Source organism: Rhyacophila brunnea, unplaced genomic scaffold, assembly GCF_057557595.1.
Source record: "Rhyacophila brunnea isolate RB1 unplaced genomic scaffold, BYU_Rbru_1.0 scaffold_20, whole genome shotgun sequence".
Classification (NCBI taxonomy): domain Eukaryota; kingdom Metazoa; phylum Arthropoda; class Insecta; order Trichoptera; family Rhyacophilidae; genus Rhyacophila; species Rhyacophila brunnea.
In genome coordinates, this window is record NW_028232860.1 from 29,784,280 (window position 1) to 29,811,683 (window position 27,404).

At 33.2% G+C, this 27,404-nt stretch overlaps 1 protein-coding gene across 1 annotated transcript in view; it reads right to left on the reverse strand.

Moving 5' to 3' along the window:
- Positions 1-24,537: 24,537 nt before the first annotated feature.
- LOC147071510 (UDP-glycosyltransferase UGT5-like) overlaps positions 24,538-27,404 on the reverse strand; it is a 34,053-nt gene continuing 31,186 nt past the window's right edge. Inside the window, exon 6 of the mRNA XM_085947962.1 lies at positions 24,538-24,608. Coding sequence (XP_085804088.1) covers positions 24,538-24,608 — 71 coding nt within the window. The remainder of the gene's footprint in view (positions 24,609-27,404) is intronic.

The window sequence follows — 27,404 nt, forward strand, 5'->3', positions numbered from 1 at the left end:
TGAGTTTACATCTCATATACATATTTAGTCTTTGCCATAAATGTTTCTAAAGATACGCGTTAAATAATCACTCAGTAGAGAGTCTTTGAAACTGGTATACCTGTATGTAAAAGTATTCTCTGCTCAGTTGTTTCGTTAACCTTCTCAAAGCTTGTCAAACATACGGCCGTGCATTCTAATAACATTGCAATTTCCCTGCGCTGTGTGTCTTTTGCCAATTTGCGTATCTTACTCTTGTATATCCTTACGCTAATAGAATTTTCTTAAGGGCTGCATCTCTTACTCATGGCCATGTGTATACATGATACCAGGCTGACTGATATATAATATTATTATCTGTTAATTACATAAGGGTAAGATTTTTTTGGGTGTTCCACTTTTGGGGTAAGGTTGGCAATCATCTTAGGCCCATATGCATAGATTATTGACGTTAGCAAGTGATAAAAGCCTAGCATACATTGTTTTGCATCTTTTAAAATTCATTTAAATTAAAATATTAAAACATATACACACAATGGTAAAGGTATAAAAACTCCATGATATTAATTGAATAATTAAAAATTAATAATTTAGATAAATTAGCTATAAAATATATAAAAAACTTTATCAGAAGTTACTTAAAAAAAATGGACGCATTGCGGATCTTCATCATTTTATTTATTTATTCAGAAAAAGAGTATTACGGCATTACAGCGATTGGCCAATGCGCCATAATACATAATAAATACAAAATTATAAAAATATCTTAATTACAAATAACAACTAATATAAAAATAAAGTAGAAAAGACAATGTGTTTATGTAAATATTAAAGAAACATGATAATATATACAATTATAAATTTAACCTATTTAACACGTCCACAAATATTATATAGTTAATAAAAAATAAATCAACCTTTATGGTGATTTTTTATGATGACCTTTATGGTATCATTAGTATTATTGACATGATAATAAAAATCATTACAATCTGTCAATCTGGTGTCAACGTAATTATTATATCGAAGATTGTGAATAATATAATTTAACTAGCTGACCCGGCAAACGTTGTTCTGCCATATAAATTATTTCTAGTGAATATTTTGGTTGTTAAATAAAAAATAACGAATGTATCGTAAGTGTGTGGGGATGGGATCTATGACAGAAAGAGGAATAGAGCGCTGTAGACGATGACCGCCGATAAAAACAAAAAAACATCAACCATTCATTTTCTCAATTCAAAATGAGTAATGATGTTCATAATGAATGAATTACCTGTGACAGGATCTCGTTGTTTAATGTTTATGCAATATCCGTCTTGTCCCTTCCAGAAAATTAGCGGATATTGGAGAGCGTCCTATGAACGGTGTGTGTCAGCGATGAACTCCAGATTATTGTTTCTTCTTCGAATCACGATTGCTCGCGTCGATGTGCGGTCGCCAACCATGATTCCAGCAATGTCGTCAACAACAGTCGCATTGGATCGACGTACGTGCTCTCCAGCTGGTATTTTATCAGGATTGATGACAATAGCGTGATTGTCACTTTGCAATTCGTGCATGTGTGCTTTGAAGAATTTCAATAATTCATTGTGCTCATTCAACAGGGCATCCAGTTCGCCGACGATGCGCCAGGCATTAGGCGAATTGAGGCTATTGTAGCCGCAACGTGCATCCACGTGATTGATGTCCTCACCGCCGCGCCCATGAAGTAGATTTGTAAAAATGTATGTGGTTCGTTTGGTAATGGCAGCAATGAGCCTACTTTGTGGTATACTTGGCCTTTGATTTTGAACGTAGAATGGAATTGTTGACCATTTGCCGCAGTATTGTGAACTATTTCTGTTGCTCCGGACGAAGTCATTTGGAAGCATGAATTGAATGTGCGAATGGACTTAAGGAACAGGTTTGAATCTGGAACCGTGCCGATGAGCAAGCCGTTCAATGGTTCTGGTGGTATCTCAATTTCTGGTAGTTGCACTTTTCCTGATGCGCAACATATCCCGGCTGACTCATGTTTGAATTTGAGCGCATGACAATGGGGATATTCTTTGTCCATAGCACCAATCAGCACTTTCGGATGAGCGGAATATTCAATATCTGGCTCGTACTCGAATGCGAGATGAAGGAACGAAGCGGATGTAAATGTTCGATGTACTTGTTGGCGTTGTCGGTCATTTGCTCTGCGTGTGTTAACTACGAACCGGCACGCTTGGCTCCGTTCCAATTATCGTTGTTGATTTCGTTCAGCGCGTGCCTCTTGTGATTGAGATGCACGCAATTGCGACATGCTTACACGCACGTTTCTGTTATCTTGTTGGATTTGTTCGTCTGTTCTTTCTGCTCTACTATTTCGCATGTTTGTTGCTTTATTGGTTCGACGGCCCAAATGGCCCCCCTTGCGTCTTGCTGGCATTGTGCACTGTAATAAACGCACATAAAAATAGATAAATTAAAATAAATCGTACAAAATTTTGCACGCACTGCGTTGTGATATGCCGAATGAAATGTCAAAATGACGCGACGCTTCTCTTGAATTCTTCTCGGACGTAGCGCCATCTGTCATTCAACAACATAAATAATTTCGTTCTGTTTGAAATACGAACGACGGTTAAATTTGTTCATACAAAAATAATAAAATCGCTATTAAAAAATGGGAGGGTGGGGGTAGGAGAGTGAAAATTTGGGGTTATAGGTATTTTTTATGCTAAATAATAAAAAAAATACAAAAAAAAAAATTGTCAAAAAAATAAAAGAAAAATTTTCTGGATAGAGATACCCTAATCATCTAGCGGTATGAAATATACTTGTTGACCTATTCTTATACCTAATAAATATACATAAAAAAAATCATAAAAATCGGTCGAGCCATTTCGGAGGAGTTCGACCACAAACATCGTGACACGAGATTTTTATATATATAGAGATAAGACATATTTAATAGTGATAGTCTTTCGTTTTTGTATATATAGTCGGTACTCAAAATAATATTACTTCGTCGGAAACAAGCAAGCAATATTAAAAGCTGTATTTATTTAAGCTACGGTTAGATTTGTTACATAAAATACAATATATAGAAAGAAATGCATTAGGTATAAAACCAAAGATAAACCAAACATATTAAAAGCTATTCTTGGTTTCGATAATTCGCTCTTAATTATGTACGACATATTATTATGAAAAACTTTTATAATCAATATATATATTTTTTGGATGAATCAAGATCATTAGAGTCATCAATAGGAGTTTAAAAAGTCAAAAATATTTTAATGCAAATGTTCCTAAGTACTGCTTTATAGATTTTCAAACCTAAACTTTACGAATATCTTGATTTATATATAAATTAAATTGCCACTATGGCAAGCGCGATCGTCGCATCCCAGAATGGAAAATTTTGAAGGCGTTAGACGACTACTGCAGGGTCCTGAGGGAAATTCCATGTCGCCGAGCGTCCACGACATAATTTCACACCGGGGTAAATCCGAGACGCGGGGGAGAACAATCCAAGGAATCGGGCGAAGATAAGGGCATTGGCCACATATGGAAAAAATTGTGGATACCTACTTCCATTCAATAAACAATATTGTACCATTTTTATGTGAATGCATTTTACAAACCACTGAAATAGGGGAATTTTGTACATATTATGATAATATGAATGATAAAATATAAAAATTAAATTACGATTTTATTGAAAGTATTGCGAAACCTATGAGATCCTTCTACTGAATCCAAAATACATTAAATATCATATGTATTTTTTCCAGATGTGGTGATAAAGATTTTTTTTTAACTTCGTCTTCACTATGTGTATTTATAGTACATACTTATATTGGGAATGGTACAACTGGGCGCCAGGAAAAGAAAGTAGACGAGGAATTTTAATCAGTTTCTATATACTTAGTAGTTTTAATTCACTTTGCTCACAACATATTTTTTGACCACACATAACGCGGATTGGCGTGACACCAATGGTTATATGGGTTCAAATCCCGTCGAGTTTCATATTTTTTCAAATATAATTTTTTCTAGTTGGTATATATGAGGTGTTTTCAAGTTATTTATGTTCAATATATGGAATGTTACATTCTCAAAACCATTTGAATAAAAGAAATGGTTTATTAAGAGGCTTTATATAATAATAACATAACTCTCTTCTCGCTGAAACTTAAACATATGCACAATTAAATCATTATTTACGTGCGTATTTCAATTCGTGACACTCAGTGTGCGGGTACACAAAGCGCTTAACGTCAGCGGACAGCAGAACCAGTCCAAAAACCAAAAATTTTCTTTCTTAACTTTCTTCTTTAAGCACTACGGTGCATGGTTGCAGCATCAGTCCCGTGCGGCTCCGTCTCGGGACGGAATGATCACTTAAAATCACTTCTTTCAGACACGTTTAAAGCGTCATAGAAAGCATATCCACGGCTGTGCATATATGACGGGTGGTGGTGGGCACTTTAACGTAGTACCTATAATTCACGAACGTCTATTTATTTTCAAATTTCATTCGATTGTATGGCGCCCAGTTGTCCCGGTGCCGAATCGTCCTAGAACCAGTATGAACTATCGAATGGTTGCCACGTCAGCTTATAATGTCGAGGGAACCGGGTTCGAATCCCGGGTTCAGGTCGCGAATCTGAAAATAATCATATATTGTTTTTTAAATTGTTTTTGGACTCAATAGGTTGAGCATATTGTGGCTAACATCTATTTCTTGTATAAAAATCTGTTGATACAATCTCCACTATGTGAACGTCCATGATATTATCTTTTTGGGGCTAAACATAGTAAAAGAAAAACATATTATATTATATACCATACCGATAAGTTTCTAAAAAGTTCTACACCAATGCACTATTTCGAGTCATCTACATTCTACATAGGTACTATTCATGCTATAATAAACGTTGTAATTTATGTGTGCTTATACATACATTGATTATTCACGAATACTAATATACAAACTTGCAGGAAACCTCCCGTGGGACTCGAACGAGGAGCATCTAACAAGTCATTAATATGTTTGTATTGAATGACTTTCATTAACAAGGCAAGCGTATAAAGCAAATTGTGTGACTCTCTACTGAGTCCGTCCTTATCGCGTATACATACATGAGTATCTAAATACTTTTTTTATAAGCGTTAAGATTAAACGTAAGGAAATTTGGCACCATTTAGATAAATAAAGCACCTAATATTATAATATTTGAATTTCTTTATATTACATATATATAACTTAACAAATTATAAATTTAAGACACGTCTTCAAAAAAAACTAGAGTAATAAGAAAAGTATACAGAACAATTACATAAAAGTACCAAAAATTAAACAAAGATAACTTCCAATACTAAACTTGGAGTATATTATGCAAGTACACTCAAGATATAGTCAGTCGAATAAAGCCACGGATATTATATACCCATACAAGTTAAAGAGTCTTAAAAAAATCTTCTGTTCTCTCTCCATCATAACTCTCTTCAATTGATGCGGGGCTCAAACAATAAACACAGTTTCAAGCCTTTTTAGAATTAATGAATTGTAACGAATATTATATACCTACCGACATTCACTAGATTGACCCTTATCGTTTAGGGATTAAGCCATAACCGGTTTTTAGTAGTCTCATAACGAAGATTAGCTTAAATTTAGTTAAGAATATTATAATCTATATCCTTAAAATAAATGTCTTTCCCCGTAACCGCTTATTGATTATTGGGCCTTCTCTTTAATCAACATTATAAAAATATCAATTTATTTAACCTGTTTTCCACCTGTTTTCGTACGCATTGACGAGGTATTATTTTATTTTGAAGATAACATAGTGACGATGACTACGAATTATGTCAACCAAGAGTTACATGGAATTCATCTCAGTTGATCTATTGCTAGATGAAGAAATGTCCACTTTTCTCCAATATTACTCTTGTGTTGATATTATTATTTCCGCCAAATTTTATTGTCTTATCGATGCAGAGGGTTTATAGGGCATAATCGCGTGAGTCCGTTACCTTATCCAATAAAAAGTAATTTTTAGACCTGTTTAAATTTAAGATCCATCGTACTTATATACCCTTTTGTCACATCTAAAGGGTCGATGCAGAATTCTACGGTCACGTCCTTATGGGGTTCGTAACATGGCTTGATTTTATAATTAGCTAAGGTCACTAAATACTATCCACATTCTATAAACGGCAAAGCTGTGGGCTGCTGGTATAACCTAGAAATATCCAAGGAGACTGGTGAGTTACAGAGTTTCTTGGAGGTACTGCATAGTGCATTGTGCCCATATGATTTACCCAAGGAGTGCATAAATAATAAAGAAACAAGAGTATGTGGGCACATATAGATTATAAAGCATGATTTATTAAAATACGTGCTGTATGGAACTTGTAAAGGATGAGAGCGTTATAATCTAATATATAAAAATTAATATTTGTGTGTTTGTTTGTTCGTATTTAATGCGCAGCCATACCGTTCATCCGATTGCGATAAAACTTTGTAAACTTATTGCTTGCACTTGCGGGAAGAGTATAGGCTATACTAATATATAAAAATGAATGTCTGTCTATCTGTATGTCTGTGTGTCTGTCCCTTATGCGTTCCTATACCATTCATCCGATTGCAATGAAATTTTGGTAAGTGGTTGTATGCACACCCATGAAGGTTTCTGAATTAGAAAAATCATCATCTTCTTCTTCTTCTTCATTATATTTTCTTTTATTCGTATGGTTCCTATACCATTCATCCGATTGCAATGAAATTTTGGTAAGTGGTTGTATGCACACCCATGAAGGTTTCTGAATTAGAAAAATCATCATCCTCTTCTTCTTCTTCATTCTATCGTCTTTTATTCGTATGGTCCCTATACCATTCATCCGATTGCAATGAAACCTTCGTCAGTTGTTGTGGTAACACCCGCAATGGTTTTTGAATTAATACAACCATCTTCTTCTTCTTCTTCTATTCTATATTCTTCTATTCGTATGCGTTCCTATTCCATTCATCCGATTGCAATAAAATTTTCGTCAGTAATTGTGCCAACACCCGCGAAGGTTTCTGAATTAGCACAACCATCTTCTTCTTCTTCTTCTTCTTCTTCTTCATTTTATCTTCTTTTATTCGTATGGTCCCTATACCATTCATCCGATTGCGATGAAACCTTCGTCAGTTGTTGTGATAACACCCGCAATGGTTTTTGAATTAGTACAACTATCTTCTTCTTCTTCTATTCTATATTCTTCTATTCGTATTCGTTTCTATTCTATTCATCCGATTGCAATAAAATTTTCATCAGTAATTGTGCCAACACCCGCGAAGGTTTCTGAATTAGTACAACCATCTTCTTCTTCTATTCTATCTTCTATTCGTATGCGTTCCTATACCATTCATCCGATTGCAATGAAATTTTGATCAAGTGTTGTGCTCACGCCGCAAAGGTTTCTGAATTGTTACAACTATTTTCTTTTTCTTCTATTCTATCTTCTTCTATTTGTATGCGTTCTTATACCATTCATCCGATTGCGATGAAATTTTGACCAGTTGTTGTGAGCACGCCCGCAAAGAGTTCTGAATTGATACAACCATTTTCTTCTTCTTTTTCTTCTATTCTATCTTCTTCTATTCGTATGAGTTCTTATACCATTCATCCAATTGCGATGAAATTTTGACCAGTTGTTGTGCGCAAGCCCGCGAAGGTTTCTAAATTAGTACAAACATCTTCTTCTTCTTCTATTCATATGCGTTCCTATACCATTCATCCAATTGCAATGAAACTTTGGTGAGTTGTTGTACGCACGCCTGCGAAGGTTTCTGAATTAGTACAACCATCATCTTATTCTTCTATTCGAATGCGTTCTTATGCCATTCATCCGATTGTGATGAAATTTTGACCAGTTGTTGTGCGCACGCCCGCAAAGGTTTCTGAATTAGTACAACCATCTTTTTCTTCTTCTATTTGTATGCGTTCTTATGCCATTCATCCGATTGTGATGAAATTTTGACCAGTTGTTGTGCGCACGCCCGCAAAGGTTTTTGAATTAGTACAACCATCTTCTTCTTCTTCTATTCGTATGCGTTCCTATACCATTAATCCGATTGCAATGAAACTTTGGTGAGTTGTCATGCGCATGCCTACTGCATTTACTACATATTAATAACATTAATAACGTTTTCATATTTTGGATTCGATTTTAATTTAGTGTTCCTATGTTTGACCTTTACTCCTATTAGAATTATTTTCATATTGCCATATTGTATTACACAGATATTTTAATATTAAAAAAATTATTTCCTCTTATTATTTTTCAAATATCTAAGATAAATATAACCACGAAGCGACCCTGTGCGAAGCCGGGTACTTCAGCTAGTCTAATATATAAAAATTAATATTTGTGTGTTTGTTTGTTCGTATTTAATGCGCAGCCATACCGTTCATCCGATTGCGATAAAACTTTGTAAACTTATTACTTGCACTTGCGGGAAGAGTATAGGCTATACTAATATATAAAAATGAATGTCTGTCTGTCTGTCTGTGTATCTGTCCCGCATGCGTTCATATACCATTCATCCGATTGCAATGAAATTTTGGTAAGTGGTTGCATGCACACCCATGAAGGTTTCTGAATTAGAAAAATCATCATCTTCTTCTTCTTCTTTATTATATTTTCTTTTATTCGTATGGTTCCTATACCATTCATCCGATTGCAATGAAATTTTGGTAAGTGGTTGTATGCACACCCATGAAGGTTTCTGAATTAGAAAAATTATCATCTTCTTCTTCTTCTTCATTCTATCTTCTTTTATTCGTATGGTCCCTATACCATTCATCCGATTGCAATAAAGTTTTCGTCAGTAATTGTGCCAACACCCGCGAAGGTTTCTGAATTAGTACAACCATCTTCTTCTTCTATTCTATCTTCTATTCGTATGCGTTCCTATACCATTCATCCGATTGCAATGAAATTTTGATCAAGTGTTGTGCTCATGCCGCAAAGGTTTCTGAATTGTTACAACTATTTTCTTTTTCTTCTGTTTGTATGCGTTCTTATACCATTCATCCGATGCGATGAAATTTTGAACAGTTGTTGTGAGCACGCCCGCGAAGAGTTCTGAATTAGTACAACCATCTTCTTATTCTTCTATTCGTATGCGTTCCTATACCATTCATCCGATTGCAATGAAAATTTAATTATGTGTTGTGTTCACGCCCGCAAAGGTTTCTGAATTGATACAACCATTTTCATTTTCTTTTTCTTCTATTCTATCTTCTTCTATTCGTATGCGTTCTTATACCATTCATCCAATTGCGATGAAATTTTGACCAGTTGTTGTGCGCAAGCCCGCGAAGGTTTCTAAATTAGTACAACCATCTTCTTATTCTTCTATTCGTATGCGTTCCTATACCATTCATCCGATTGCAATGAAAATTTAATTATGTGTTGTGTTCACGCCCGCAAAGGTTTCTGAATTGATACAACCATTTTCATTTTCTTTTTCTTCTATTCTATCTTCTTCTATTCGTATGCGTTCTTATACCATTCATCCAATTGCGATGAAATTTTGACCAGTTGTTGTGCGCAAGCTCGCGAAGGTTTCTGAATTAGTACAACCGTCTTCTTCTTCTTCTATTCGTATGCGTTCCTATACCATTGATCCGATTGCAATGAAACTTTGGTGAGTTGTCGTGCGCACGCCTGCGAAGGTTTCTGAATTAGTACAACCATCATCTTCTTCTTCTATTCGAATGCCTACCTACACCATTCATCCGATTGCAATGAAACTTTGGTGAGTTGTCGTGCGTATGCCCACGAAGATTTCTGAATTAGAAAATCATCTTCTACTTCTATTCGTATGCGTTCCTATACCATTCATCCGATTGCAATGACATTTTGATCAAGTGTTGTGCCCTTGCCTGCAAAGGTTTCTGAATTTGTACAATCATCTTTTTCTTCTTCTATTTGTATGCATTCTTATGCCATTCATCCGATTGTGATGAAATTTTGACCAGTTGTTGTGCGCACGCCCGCGAAGGTTTTTGAATTAGTACAACCATCTTCTTCTTCTTCTATTCGTATGCGTTCCTATACCATTAATCCGATTGCAATGAAACTTTGGTGAGTTGTCATGCGCATGCCCACGAAGATTTCTGAATTAGAAAATCATCTTCTACTATTCGTATGCGTTCCTATACCATTCATCCGATTGCGATGAAACTTTTGTCAGTTGTGTGCGCACAACTACGAAGGTTTCTAAATTATTATTATATAACATACAAAGTTTGTAGTTTGTTTGTCCCATCCAATTTTGATTTTTTTTTTACTACATATTAATAAAATTAATAACGTTTTCATATTTTGGATTCGATTTTAATTTAGTGTTCTTATGTTTGACCTTTACTCCTATTAGAATTATTTTCATATTGCCATATTGTATTACACAGATATTTTAATAATAAAAAAAATAATTACCTCTTATTATTTTTCAAATATCTAAGATAAATATAACCACGAAGCGACCCTGTGCGAAGCCGGGTACTTCAGCTAGTAAGTAATAAAAAGACTCAACAAAATCAATAACGTTTACCAAAAGGTCTGATTGTATAACCACACGTAATTCTGAATTATTATTAGGTTAAAGATACAATTTTCCGAGGCGGTAGGCATTGAACAAAATTAGCTTCGAAAGTTGGCGAGCAAAAAAAGTTTGGGAAATTAGAATCTAGCTAAACTAACCACATAAGTAAAAGGTAAATTATCGTATTTGGTTATAAGCACAGCATAATATGGGCTTCCACAGAGAGAATATTATACATTAAACTAGATGTAAGTCATTTGCCCAATCCATTGTCTACTTAGAGTAGGTATAAACCTAGGGGCGGCAGGTTATATGAATGTATGGTGAAGCAGGCTAGTATGGTGAAACAGTATGGTGAGGCGGGCTGGTAATCAATTTGTGGCAAAATTTGAACGTTAACATTATATTATATGGGTACGTTATAATGACCAAAGTAAATCCTCTGTGATGCCGTGAATTTTTTTTATCGCGTCGCTATTTCTCGTAAGTTGTCGGTATTGTTGGCCTGCTTCATTCAGCTGTATGAGAAAGCCGATTACTTGCCCCTCTTTTAATTTAATACCTCTATGTATCTTTTGACCTGCTGAAGGTGTGAACCGAAGTACCTTCTATCATTCTAGACTGACGTGGATGCTGAACTAAGACTTTGAATTATTTAAAATTTATGCTTTAAATATTAACAACGTAATAATGTCTAGTTTCCCAATTAGCGTTGCAGAATGACCGATTACGTATGTACCTGCCAAAGTTGAAGACAAAGTTCCAGCGCTCACCTGTAAATGATGTACAAAATCGATGACTCGAGCCGCTTGTTAGCCAAATACCACTTAGTCGGGTGTGCCGACTGGCCAACTTTCAGACTCTGCGAAGTGTACGACCTGTACACGGATGCAAGATAATAAATTGAGCTCTTATAGTCTGTAGTCCAGGGTTTCCCAACAGCGTGCTTGACCTTAACTGAAGGCGCCCGTAGCAAAATGTTAATAAACGTAAAGAAATGATTAATGACATGTAAAAAATATATAACAAGTATAACTGTCCTACACAAAGACTTCAATATTTTCGCAGCTGGGGATTTTTCCAACCACGCGTGGCAGAAGTGACATTTCTTAGTTTTTATGAGATTGCAAATGGTTCTAAGACATTTTACAGAAAACGTATTTTTCTACAATTAATATTGATTGGTAACCTGATATCGTGCACAATTATTAGTTTATTTATGATAATATTTAAAATATGATAGTATTGTTTTGTATATTCCTGGCATGACAGTTCTATGTGGGCTAAAGCCGCTTCCTTCTAGTTCAGGACGCTCAAGTTCTTTAAATCTTATTCGAAATTATCCCTCCATCTTGTACGAGATCAACCAGGTCTTTGTTTGCATTCCGGCTTTCCGAATATCAGTTTCTTTATCATGCGTGACTCTTCTATCATGTGTACATATCCTAGCTATCTAACGTGACCCAATTTGATGAACTGGACAATGTGCGGGCACCCGCACAAAACGTAGAGCTCGTAACTTTATATTCATCTCCTTCATCTCCACCCCAGCTGTGTATCATTGATGGTTTCAAAGATACCAAACAGCGCGATTCGCTCAAATGAGCCCAACACTATTTTCATGTTTTTAACACTAATAAGACAACTATAGCGTTTTGTACAGGATGTATTTTAAGTTTCGGTTCAAAGCTTTGAAACGTAGGACCTCAATTAGACCGAAGCAACATTTGTTACTTAGCACATTTTTACGTTAAATTTCGATTTCTATACTACTTACTGTAAAAATACAGGACCTAAGGTAGGTAGGTACTTGAAATTCTTGACCTTCTCAAAAGCACTGTTGCGCATCCTGATAGTATCACAAGGTCTGTCCGCCCCTCTTTATATAACCATATATTCGTTTTTTTCAGTGAGTCCTATTGTGTTGGTATTTTTTTCAAGGTTCATAAATACTTTTTTGATCGTATTTTTATTTCAGCCTATGGTGTTAATGTCGTCTGCATACGCTAAGATTTATTGACCTATCGGAAATTCTTAATATATCTTCCAAAGCAATGTTACCAGTGGATCCCTTTGTCTGAGGCCTGTTAGTGTTTCACATGTCGTCAACGTCACATTTCGAATTCTAACACAACGCTGCACTTTGCCTAGGCTATTCTAGGTTATCCCACAAGCTTTGAAATCAATCCAAACTCTTTCATCGCATTCCACAGTCCCGTCTGTTTACGATATCATACACTCTCTTAAAGTCTATGAATAGGCGATGGATATTAATGTCAAACTTCTCAACCAACTTCTCTAGGACCTATCTTACAGTATGACTAAGATAAATTGATTTTTTTGCAAAGCACTTCTGAGCGTTATGTATAAAGTTTCGGCAGCACTGTATATAAGTACACATATAATACTATTTTTATACTAGATATTACTTAATAATTTTAGTGTTATTGATTAACTTTTCAAGATGGTTAACTTTAAAGATGCTATTGTTGGAAATCTCAAAATAATAAAATATATAACTACTGACGTGTATGTCGTTAGGCACCGTTAGTTGAGAAGATTTTCCCCTTGTTATTTTGTAATTCAAACACTGATCATTATAAATATAACGGATTAACAAACTGGCTTCTAACTATATTTTCAGAGTGCATTTAAAAACTTTTCTTTTTATATTTTTATATTTATAAAGGAAACTTACAGCCATAGTTTCTCACTTGAATTATTCGAATATAAAAAAAAATATATTGGAACAGCTAATAAACCCCACTATTTATTGGTAAGTTTTTTAAATTCATTAAAAGATCTAATGTGTAGTTTAAAATGATATATATACTAGATATTTACTTGATAAGCAATAATACTTCGAAAAGCAATCATTTAAAATGTAGTAACGCTGGAACTAGTTGGAAATCATATAAATATCGTGGATAGTAAGTGTATAGTATCTACTTATAGATGAATAGTTTTTTATGATAAAATTGTCCGAATATCAAAGCAGCGTTAGAATGCATTTAGACGTCTGGATAAAATACTCGAAAGTTTATTTCCACTATCCCCGAAGGACAATGTGTTTGACCAACGTGTTTATTTATTCATAAATATTATATTATATTTTCAGCCAATAAGTCATATTTATATAATATTTGGTATGCAAAAAATAAATTCAGTAATAAAAGAATGACGTTATGTATACATAATTATATAGAAGAAAGATTGTTAACATTTTAATAGATAAAAAAAATAGTTTAGAAAAATACACCAATATAATGTTATATAGTCATCAATATCACATTCAGTCTAATGCGTTACTTTCTTTCGCTTAGCCAGTAACGCCCCTAAACAAAATGCCGCCCCTAGGCAGCCCCAAAATGCCGCCTCATTTTTTTATACAGTATTTTTCATTGCCATTCTGACTAAAATATCTAAGAAATGAATTGTAGGTATAGATACATTGCCGACAAAATATATACTACCTACTAAATCTAATTTAAATGCTATCTCTCCTTCAATAGAAATATTGTGAGTCAACGGTTTCAGATACATTTAAAAATACACCTGGCAACTTCCAAAATACGCGAGTGACTGGCAAAAATATTTGGATAAATTTTAAATTAGGCAAGTATTTACCTACTAATAATTCAAAAATCTGCACGTGTCATAGCTGGCCATCAAGGACGTGACGTCTAAGAACAACGGAAGTAAACTAGACATCGCGAACCCGACAAAATTACAGTCCTGTTAAACCTTGTATGTTAATTAATACATTTTGTTTCCAACGGGTGAGCTGGTTTTTTGAATGGAAAGATATTTCCGTTATTACTAAGTTTAGGTAGCTATTTCTATATTATATACCTAATGTTTCTCCTCGATTTGCCGCCCTTCGAGTAACTGCCGCCCTCAAGCGACGCTCAATTTGCCTACCCCCACGGGACGTCACTGCGCTTAGCATTCTACTGAATAATATGCTTTATTTCGTGCCACAACTATCAAAACTCAGGCTAATGCGGTGTCTTTATAACATCAATTTTTCGTAAAAAAAATCTCTGATTTGAGACGGTCATGATTCAATTCAATTTGTAGAGGCAATTAAAAAAGGAAGTAGAATTTAGTTACCTAATCTATAATATACAGAGGTGTTTAATTATTTTCGTCTTTTAAATTTGTATATAATATTATATGTTTAGACCACAGGTTCTCAAACTTATTTCGACCACCGGCCAACTTTGAGATTTAAAAAAAATCTAGTGCCCCTCATATTTTTTAACTTACCTTTTTACATTACCATCTGTTCGTATCTTAAAAACAGTTATTTCAAATATAATTCAAAAAAATGCATTATAATATGGATAGGGTAGAGATAGGGTGTGACCCATATCCTATTTCTAAGATCAAAGAATGTTTCAATGAGAGGAAATAAAACTCATACTTGAAGCGCCTAGTTTCAAAAGCCCCTAAAACGGTTTTTGAAAAAAAAATGAGTTAGATATGTATTTAGATGGATATTTTTATTACCTATATGATGGCCAAAGATTGAACTTTAAAAAACGCCAAAAACCATCAATACGTATGATCAAATATTGTGGTAAATTTCAAAACCCGCTAAGATGGTTAGGTGTGCTTTTCAAATACCACTAAAATGGAAAGCCAAAATACTCTTTAGAATGTAACAAATAAAAAAATAAATACATAAGGTTCACAGATTTAATAGATATGATTTTTTCTAATTTTTCTCAAAAATACCTAAAATCGTTTTTATCATTTTTCTCAGAACTACTTAAAATCGTTTTAGGAGCTTTTGAAACTAGGCGCTTCACTTAATCATATTTAGAGGTATTTTTAATAACATTAAAAGAAGGCTTTGAATTTAAAACTTATCTAATGTGAAGGATGAATCTGATGCATTTAGACGAGTTTGTTAATATCACGCTCGAATTCATTGCTATCAGAAATCGTTGAACAACCGACCATAACCCAGGGTTAACCTAGATTCTGTCAGATTTTTATAGATAAAATTTGTCTGCCATCGCCCCTCTAGATTTCCTTAATGCCCCCTAATTTTTTTGAGCCTTCTACTGCCCCTCTGAAAGCCTCCAGCCTCCATCACCCACTTTGAGAAAGACTAGTCTAGACTCTAGATTTAATAGTTTTTTTAATGATAAAACTCATCAAAAAGTAAATAACAAGTACTTGACAAAAACGGCAACATAATTATTATTATTACTATTAAAAATAATAAATTAATATGCTTAAGATGGTTTAAAAGATTATTCAAAGTGTCATTAAACAATCTGGAAAAATAATTAAAAATTAATGGACCCTAAAAGTACCCCGCCAATTTATTTTATCTTTGAAAATGTCCTTTCATAAACCTGCGAACATAAAGCGTGCTGTGAAAACGGGCGCCATATGGGGCGAGCCGGTTGATCTTGACATCCTAATACACTATTAAAAATTCAGGAACCCTTTCACAGCTGACTTCGGGCTCGTAAGTCGGATAGGTCATTTACACAGGTAAAACGGTACTTTACCTGCGGGGTATTATAATAATACATTGTCCCAAAGATAAGCTGGTGTAAGTTTCGATACGGCGTGATGTAATATGAAACTATGTATTTATGGTTATACCTATTATATAGAGATGTTACAATGTATCGAAAAGGTATTATTTTGGAGTTGAGCCATCATGTCACTTTTAAAGATATCCACAATTTTGAAGTGACTTCATGACTTTACATCAGAGGGTTGGGGAGGACCCTTTTTTGAGTTGCTCCGCTCCAGCTCCGCTCCGGGTAAAAAGTTTTAATAATTATAATATGTATACAAATGTTAAAAAAAGATAAGTAGTTTTGAAATAAGATTTATGATTCGTCCTTTTCATTATTAATTCTATTAAACAAATCCGACAGCAAATCGTCTTTCATTATCTGCCTCGTTATTTATCACTCGGCAGTGTTGCCGTATTTCAAATAATTTCAGTGTTGCAAAGTGTCAAATATAATATTTTCATTGGATTTTAGGACGAAAATTTATAATAAAAAAACATCCAGAGCAATATAGAGCACCACAAATTTTTGGTGCTCCAGCTCCGGGTAAAACCCCATTGCTCCACTGTTCCATGATCAGGTTAAGATAGCCAATGAAAATTTAGGAAATATATGTGCTGCGGATACTACGTGTGCGAGTGGTATGGACTGAAAAGGAACGAGGAAATTAAGAAGCGGGCCACGCAGGCTCTCGTCATATCTACGGTGCAGGTGGTTAAATGTAAATTGTACGTAAAACATTTCACCGTGGCACAGTTCGCTGTGAGCTTTCTATTAGAAATAGATGACCGTATACTATACGGTCTATATTTTATTAAATTAAATATGAACATTAATTCAATTTTCATAGCTAAGTTTGGCGAAATTCATGAATTCAAGACTGAAAACCAAACCTAATAAATAATCCAGTATATTGGATATTTTCAAAATTTGTTTGCTGCTGGCTTTCTGTAAAGTGTAAACGGATAAGAACCTGTTCTATTTAGACATGAATTTTATGTCGGTACTATACGACCCAAAAAGATTGGACGGTCTTTACTATACTGCCATATATTCCTGATACAACATTTCACGGTGAAGTGTGATACGGCGATCTGCATACTTACAAGTTTCCGGACACGGGTGCAGGTACGATGTTAGGCCTGAATTGTCGTGTGCTATGGATGCGTCAAGAGAATCCTAATTTGGTATGCCTATTCTTCAATCTAATTGGATTCCAGCATCCTAGCCTTGTGATTTCTCATTTTTTTCGTTTCTTGAGATTCGAGATATTGGGATTTATTTATTGATTTTCCGAGAAATATCTCAATAAGATCATTTTTTCAGCTTTCTTGCCAAAGAGAATTTATTGTCTAATTTAACTATTTTTTTTAATCTTTTTGACCGATTTTTTTAGCTGCGAATATTTTTCTGGTAACAATTTATCGAATTCTCGAGATTCTAATGTCTCAAGAAATGAATAACCCAAAATTTTCAAAAAAATATATTTCTCCAGAATCATCAATAAATTTCTCATTATTTCTTGAGAATTGTTGACTACCTCTACCTGAAAGGTTACTGAGTGTAAGTATATGGCAAAGTTACGGGACGTTGTTTAGACACAATACGACTGCCGAGAGGGATTTTTGGAGACACCACGTAGTGTACATATTATATTTTACCCAAAGAGTGCACAAAATATAAGATATTATTAATACTTCTCAAAAAATGTCGATTATAAAGATTGATACCGAGATAATATGCAAGTAAATGTTACTAATTTAAAAAAAAATAGCTTTTTATAATAATATATTCTTACTGCTAACAAAAATATTAATTTGTAGAAGTGGTTAAACAAGATAAAAATAAATTGCCCAATATATACGCTTAAATTGATACATACTGTTTTATACAGCATAAAATATGAAATCTATATGACCTCTAATGCGATCGAAAGTTACGTTTTTTTTCACTATCCATCTATCGGTCGTTATGGCGTAAAGTCTTTAAATTATTAATGTTAATAACGCGAAACTTTTTTTTTTCATTACCAAAAAGTCACGAAATACAAACATACTTAGCGAAATAAAGGTGGCCCCGGTCTAGACGGCATTTAGCTCATTGAAAAAATATTGTGCCTAGATTAATCATTAAAAGGAGATCGATATTTTTCCTAAATACAATTATTGTCTAAACTAAATTAATAATCTATTTTAAAGTTCGGATAATTTTTTTCTAAAAATAATATACTTATATATATTTTTTTGGTTTAAAGTATAAAGAAAATTACTAAGTAATGACTGTCTTTTTTTTACAACGTTTTTATTAGGTCGTATTATTATTTGTCCGGTAGTTGTTTATTCAGTACAAATCTTGCAATCGATTGTTAACTAACTTCCCGACTAGATAGACATTTGAAACTTTTAGAATATAACAGAACTTGATGCCAATGCATTATTTTAATACTTTTAGCCATCTTGACGTTGAATTGAATTCATTTTCAGTTAATTCTGTTTTGTATGAAAAGTTATTAAATGACATTTCAGTAATATTTCTATCAAGTACAAATTTTTTTGGTCGTTTAAGCTAGTCAAGTCAAGTTTATTTGATTTAACAGAAAATTTAAAAGCTTGTATATAAAAAGTTCTTTTTATCTTGTAATTATTTTCTAGATGCCTTTATGGATACCTCGCAATTACTATCAAGATTTTTGTAAGGACTTTGGCACGCAAACTACTCTTGACTCTTATTACTACTACTTGATGCTAGTCAAATATAAATTGTGCCGGCTGAAAAAGATGCCTTATTGAAAACCATTCGTCTACCCGCATCGAATATTGCCATTTTGAATTCGGCCAGGGCCTATGAAACCACCTTAAAAAAACCCTGGAAAATTCTTTGTAGCGCAACGCGGTGATGATTCTGATGAATATTTCGTCGTACTCATTAGGAACTGAAAACTATGATTTATTGCCGAGTTTTTACCGTGGTAAAAGGGAAGTTGCATATAACTGATATTCTGAGCATATACCTATCCTAACTTATATGACCGCAATCAGTGGATCTGAAAGGCTTGAATCATCTTTACATATTGTCACCGTTTATTATTTTGATTCTTTTTGGTACATCGATATCAAAAGTGCATCTCTTCCGGCCTCGTTTTCCATGGTCTCCGGAATGTCTCAAATGCCGGTCTATTGTGTAATTTTTTTGTGTTCTGTAGTCGAAATGTTGTTTATTAACAACTTTATTCTTAGTGGCAAGCCATTATATAGAATAATGAAAAACGAATAATGATAATGGGCTGAACATGTTGCTCGGAAAGTGGACAACCGCTAGACTAATGCAATCATACATTGGTATTCAAAGAGCACTGAATGACAACACTCTAAAACCCGTTGAATCGATGAACTCATAAAGTTTGGTGGGTGTGCGCAACAGCGAAGAACTGAGCTGAAAAGACTAAAATAAGTCAGGGGAGATCCTCTTCTGACATTGGATTGACCAAGGCTGATAATGATGATAAGATATATTGTAGTAGGAACATAATATTATTTATTCATTTGTTCATAAACTAACTCTCGACAATTTTTCTGTGGACGGGTGAAACTGATTTTCCTGATTTTCATTCAATTATGTGGGTTAAGTGATTTTATTTTATTAAAAGAAGCTTATTTGTTTTATACAAATAGAATAAATAAAAATGAAAAAACAGTTTACTATAAATAAAAAGCGCCACAAAGCCTCAATTTGGAGAAAAAATGTATTTACATGGTTGATAATTTTATTTTACGATGTTAAAATAATAACTTCAACTGTCTAAAGATAGTTACTATTTGAGTAGGGTAAAAAGCAAAATGACTTCTATCCATTAGTTACATACTGAGATATGCGCATAAACATATTGATATTATTATCTTAGAGCGAAATGCAGAAACATATGTCATAACTCATATAGTCATAACTAAAATTTCCTTAGCAGAAAACACTATGCAGAAACATTGTCCTTAGTTAAGATAATTTCTATTGAAAATAATACCATATTTAAAAATTCTCTTTCCTACGGTTTAGGTAAATTATTTTATAATTGTTAAACGATGACAAAAATATGACAACTGCATTTTATAAATGCAATAACTATAAATACATATTAACATTTAATAATTGTACTCTTATGTTTCCGTTATAAGTCATTATACGTGATTCCACAGGCACCGCAAGGTATATTTTTTAACATGGTAAGACTAGCGTCAAGTGTCATTCTATCATCTGGCATCTTAAATTTCTGTGGGCTGGCGTATAAAAGTAAAATAATATTCTGCAAGTACATGCCAAACGAATTAACACTATCAATATCCATATTGAGATAAATTGTTTAATGAATATGAGTGTATGGACTGTTTTATAGCACGCGAATTTATTTTGACAGCAGTTGTCAGTGGTAAAATGGTAATACAGAAAGGGGCGTGTTCATAACAAAAGTTGTCCATGGTTAAGGATTTCTCAACTCTATACTCAGTATAGTCTATAGTTAAGTCATCCTTTCGGCGACTTATCTTTAGGATCGAAATCTTAGATTGTGCATGCCGCTCTTAATGCACTGTATTGAGCCAAAAATAAAAAGAACAATTTTATTTGGTCTAATTTGAACATGTCAAAGAGTGACTGTTGTGCAATTCAAAAACGGAGAAAAGCTATTTTGCTTGTAACCTCTACTCATTTACACACTAAAAATATTATGTGTTTCACACAATGGAGGTTATCGTAACACTCGTAACCAATGCATTATAAATAAAGTAGTGTTGTTAGCTTTTCGATCAACCAATTATTGGGTGTATGTTCTGAATTCAAACGTACATTGAAGAAACACGTCGTGCCGTGTAGTCTAGAGATTTCAATCCCGGGATCCCGAGCTATTTTCGATACCTATGAATCCCGGGATTGATAAACATAATCCCGGGATTTCGGGATTGATGTTTTTATCAATTTTTATGGAAAATAAAACAGAAAAAATACTTTTAATAAAAAATAGCTACATTAGAAATAAACTGAGTTTGAATGAAGTTTGATTTATACCCATGTGTAGGTTGCCGATTCATTTTATTTTTTCACATGAATAATTAAAAATGAGAAATATTGGAAAAGAACAATGCTTCGCTCTTTTAACAAAGTAATTCTACCATGATATCATACGTTTTACGGCAATTTCATATTTGGCTGACTAATTAGATTTATGATGCGGAAAGGCCATAAGTAGGTACGCCATGATTATTTGCTTTACTATTTTAAATCTCGCTAATCCATTCATTATGTCTTTACTATCAGAAACAGCAATCTCATATTAAATTCACATTATTATTTATATTACAATATTATTTACTCCATTAAACTTGTGTATTTCCAAGATTGAACGTATACAATATTAACAATAAATGTCTTAAATAGTATAAATTATACTAGATTTATTTTTGACCGATTTTATCAATGTTAATTGTAAATATAAAAAAATTATATTAACAATGGAAAAAAATGCCAACCCCGGGACCAGTCCCGGGATCCCGGGATTGTCAAATTGTAATCCCGAAATCCCGGGATCAGAATTTTGGCTCGGGATTGGATTCCCTAGTGTAGTCTATAGATTTAGTAGCGGCATTAAGTTTACTGGTCCAATGTGAACACACATCTTATTTTTATAGAACCAACCTTTGAATTCTAGTTATCATATTTTAGACTCACGACTTCTACCACAAATCAGTGTAAGCAATTTTATTTAGACTTCTTTAATTCGTACTGCGGAGTTGATTGCCAGATGCCATTAAATCTTCTAGGTCCTAGAATGTCAGCCAGGAAGACGACCGGGAGAGCGTTATAATAGGCTTTAATAGTTAACATCCACTAAGTAGTATGTAATATTAATAATTATTAATGCATGCTACAATATATCGTGTTGTTATTATATAATATTGCTTAATTTATAAATATAATTATTTCGAGACATCGATCATCTTTCGTCGATTCGCTGGTAATGGTATCTGACAGATAATGTTTGTCTCATATTTTTAGATTTATAATAATCACCTGCCGTTGATTGGTAATTTTAAAAATCGATTACTTTCGAGAGCCCTCTTAGACATTCGATACATATTGTTTTTTCATTTGTAATATAAATAATATGATAAGTATTTTTTTTACAAACAAAAATCTTGTAGTGGAATAGTAGGTGTGTGGAATTTAGTGACTGTTTGTAACACGCACAAAACGTTTAACTCCCATTATTTAGAAAACTAGATCGACAAAGCAATTTTTTTTCACATTTTGGTTAGGCTAATTATGGCGGCTAACATCATTATCCTTGCCAAGCCTACTATCAACAAGCAGTCATTCTTAATAGCCTATAAAATATTAAGACGTCATTACGTGCACTGGTTTTGACCGTCAATCGCCGTGCACAGGGTGACTCAATAAACAGTTATCGCGCGAGAATGGTAGTGCTAGTGAGTGAGAACCAGACCACGGAGCCAGCCTCATCATCATTAAAGGTCAGTGCCTAAGATCATTTGTATTGACAGTCAGTATGTGGGTACACAGGGCGCTTAACGTCAGCGGACAGCAGAGCCAGCCCAAAAAACAAAAAAAAATCTTTCTTCTTAAAGCACTACGGTGCATGGTTGCAGCATCAGTTCCGTGCGGCTCCGTCTCGGGACGGAATGAGCACTTAAAATCACTTCTTTCAGACACGTTTAAAGCGTCATGGAAAGCGGCCGTGCATATCCACGGCTGTGCATATATGACGGGTGGTGAGAATTTTAACCCCCATCCAGCATCCGAATCATCCCCGTCCTATTACAGTTCACTGAAAAGCGCAGCCACATTTATAGTTGGAAAAATAGAGATGAATCGAATATTGAAGGTTTCAGATTGATATCTTCATTTAAAAAATGTTAGATTTTTAAGAAAATTATATGAAGCCTCATGTTTGGGGTTTTAAACTGCCTCCAAATTAAAAACAAAATATTGTCACTATTTTAGCATCTACGAACTAAATTTAAAGACTCTGGGTAAAAATATTTTCGAGCTGGAGAGGAATATGTGACAAAGAAACTTTTAGCAAATTTTAGCTTTACTTTTTCTATTATATTATATACCTAGTAGATTCCAGATACTTTTAATGTTTGTTTATTTTATAATTACTGTATGATAAATGAATAAATAAAACTGGCTACAAATGGTGTAGCTCATTCTTTTGACTGTAACCTCAAATTTGCCATTTTACTACCTGCATAGTCTAAGGCTCACAAGGTAGCTCCAACCTGTTCATACAATTTATCATATCCATAGTGTATAGTAGAGAAGCACTTTCTATAGATGCTATACGTAGGCATTCTCTGTAAGAGGTTCAGTCTAGCCACATCCGGTTGCGTTTAGTCAACGCCTAAAGACGTCGGGCCGGACGGACAACGGAGCGTCGCGACGGCTTTTCAGCCAGCTGAGGTTGAAAGGAATGCTTTTGCTTCGTCACAAGAAACAGGCTTTAATAGTCAGTCTCCGAGGCGTTTATGCAAAAGGAGCTTCTCAGAAAGAAACACGTTGCGTATTAAAGACTTTCACCTAGGCTGTGTATTATGATGGTATTTTAGGTATAGTATTGATCAATGGCGAAGGGTGGAGGTAGGCTGTTAAGATCCACCATAAATGGTTCGTCAGTTATAGGTATGTATTTATTTTCATTGAAATAAGACTATAATTTACAGACGGTGCTGGTTAGTTTATAAAATTCAATTAAACTCTCCGAAACCAAGCCATAATAGATAATAGTAAAAAAATACTCGTCTATCTATAGAATAGGTATATAAAATTATCCAATTAAATCATACATAACTTTGAATATTTTATAGATAAAATAATATTTTTTATCTATTATAGTTTGGTTTAGGCAGGGCTTAATGAATTTAAAAAAAATAAACCAACAATATGTGTAATATATAATATTTTACGAAAACAAATTAATATGAATGAAAATTATCGCCCAAAATATACCAAAGTTATTATTGTTTGGTTTTGGCAAGGTTTTATTGATTTTTAAAAAACTAACCAATACCATCTGTAAATTGTAGTCTTAGTTCAATAAAAACAAATACGTATGACTAACAAAGTTTAATGTACACTTTTTATGGCGGATCTTAACTGCCTACCTACACCCTTCGTTACTGATTGATAAGTAGGTATAGTATTTGATATAATATGTCAAAACTCCTTGGTAATATGATATTTACAGAATTGACTCAAATTATAATACGCATATTGCACAATCCCGAGTTCACCCTTCAATAATTCATGCCTACATGTTTTGTATTTCGTTTTAATATATATATGCGCGATAGATTTGTAGGCAGACGTCGGCAGGGCATTTCACACATCGGATTATTGTCAATTAGCTAGCGGGAAATGCTCTGTGAGCTAAGTGCAGCTGGAGCTACCTGATGATGTGTTCACTACCACTCTAACGACAGTGTTGGTCAAGTCAAGTACTATTGACGTAACCTTAGTAACAAGTTATTGACGAAAAGTAAAACCCAGGTCGCTAAAACCAGTATCTATAGAATAGTATATACCCAACTCTTATATTTATTTTACATAAAGTTTACTTAGTCTACATTATTATAGTATATATAAACGTACCGATAAAAATTTAAACCGATTTATTATCATAATTTTATATTCTTCCCATTAAACATGATTAATAAAAACAAAACTACAATTTTTTCTCGGGCCATTATTAATAAAAAAGTAACATATTATATATATATCATTACTTACATGTAAAATGATCATGGTTCTGAAACGCAGAAATCGTGAAAACATTAAAAAACTGAAATCCTTACGGATGATAATAATATACAATATACATGCATTGTTTGAGTAACTGAGCCTTTTCATGTTTTCGCTACATATCTTGTGGATAGTTTCGTTTTTGTGATGATATTATGTTGTGTTATTATTTATATACTTAATTCATTTTAGAAAATGATTGTTCGCAAATGTAAATGTTTTTGACCACTCTATTTAGTGAAACTGTAGGTATAATCTGTGGTGTTATTCATAAAGTCATAGATAATTTCCGACGAAAATGCAATCTTCATTTGTAATTACGTTGTACCTAATTTGTAATACCAAAGTTTCCATTAGTATTTGTTTTGGTAAATATTGATGTCTACATGAATAGGATAAAACAACATTTTGTGTTTTGTTGCCTTTTGTGTTTGTTTTTGAATTTCAAATGCATATTAGATGTGTAACTCAATAAATAATGATTTTTGCAATCACTATTTTGAAATTTTCACAAAATTAAAGAATGCAACATTCTTTATTGAATATAAATAATTTGAAAACACATCAAAGAAATATATAACCACAAGAAAAAATATTTTTTGAAAAAGAGAGAATTGTAAAAACTACAATATACTACTATAATATACTACTATAATACTAATACTACGATAAATAAATAAATTAATATATTAACGCATGTCATGACAGTATGATAAATTAAATATATTTATTAGCCAGTAGGCGTCCATTGGTGTAGATGATTTAAAGTGATATTTTTTTCATAATATTTTTAATATAAGTTCAATCCCTAATGAATCAGATACGTTCACTATGCAGGAAAATCGTACCAGCAGCAATCATTAACGGAAAAGATTTCTCGCTGCAACTTGTTCAATGAACAGAATAAATATATACAAGACAAGTTTGCACTTTCGATCAAATCATGATGGATAATTCAATTCCAGTAGAGTAAATCTTTTATCTACCACAATGTTGAGAGATAAATTCTCTCTGCTAGAATTGTTGATTTAATAGCTTCGATTCAGTATAATATGTACGACTATATTAGAGTATACGTTTTATAACAATGCACTTTTTTTGCACTCTTTACTATTCTGATACGCCTCTTTGCATGATTACCTCGCATAAAATTAGATAAAATGATATTTACTCGTATTAAGGGGGAACATGCTCATCGAAGGTCAAAATTGAGTTTTTATTGTATTTTCAAACCATGATCCTGGACACTCCTTAAACGTTGTAGATAATCTATTTATATAATTTTGAAGCCTTATTATCCCTCATATTTATTTTAAACATTTGATGACTGCATAAAGTATTTTTGTTACATAAAATAGTATTCTTTTAAACCTCTCGCTCTAATGTTTTAGAATATAGTCATATTTCGGTACATAACTGTGCAGTGGTGTTAAGATTTTTTACATTTATTAATTTTTAAACGCATTAACGAAACCATTAGTATAATTTATTACGAGATAATTTTTGTTAAATATTCACGATAAAAAATTATATTGATAATCTCTGTGATCCCAAATTTGACAAGAATTAGGCATTTGATTATTCAAAAAAATTGGCAAGATTAACACATTTGAAGATGATTCTAAAGATACTTCTTATAAGCTATATCTTTGACCATTCAAGTGTGATAAACATCTTATGAATAATGATTGCTTTATAATAATTATTGACCTAAGAATAAGGTAACGTTTTTTTGAAATACGCCATTTCTTTTGTCATTCCCTAGTAGTTAAGCTACAACATACGGCCGTAGCCATAAATTGACAAACTATAATTAGAGTAGGGAGTAAAATTATGTTAACGCGCGTGTTTGAACATGTACCTAACCGATTTTTAAAAAAAAAAATTTAAACGGTACATGTTCAAACACGTGCGTCAATATCATTTTACTCCCTATTTCACTGTCAATTTAATTTTGTCAATTTATGGCTACGGCCGTATGTTGTAGCTTAACCACTGGGGAATGACAAAAGAAATGGCGTATTTCAAAAAAACACTACCTTATTCTTAGGTCAATAATTATTATAAAGCAATCATTATTCATAAGATGTTTATCACACTTGAATGGTCAAAGACATAGATTATAATATGTATCTTTAGAATCATCTTCAAATGTGTTAATCTTGCCGATTTTTTGAATAATAAAATGCCTAATTCTTGTCAAATTTGGGATCACAGAGATTATCAATGTAATTTTTTTATCGTGAATATTTTACAAAAATTATCTCGTAATAAATTATACTAATAGTTTTATAAATGCGTTTAAAAATTAATAAATGTAAAAAATCTTAACACCACTGCACAGTTATGTACCGAAATATGACTATATTCTAAAACATTAGAGCGAGAGGTTTAAAAGAATACTATTTTATGTAACAAAAATACTTTATGCAGTCATCAAATATTTAAAATAACTATAAAGGATAATAAGGCTTCAAAATTATATAAATAGATTA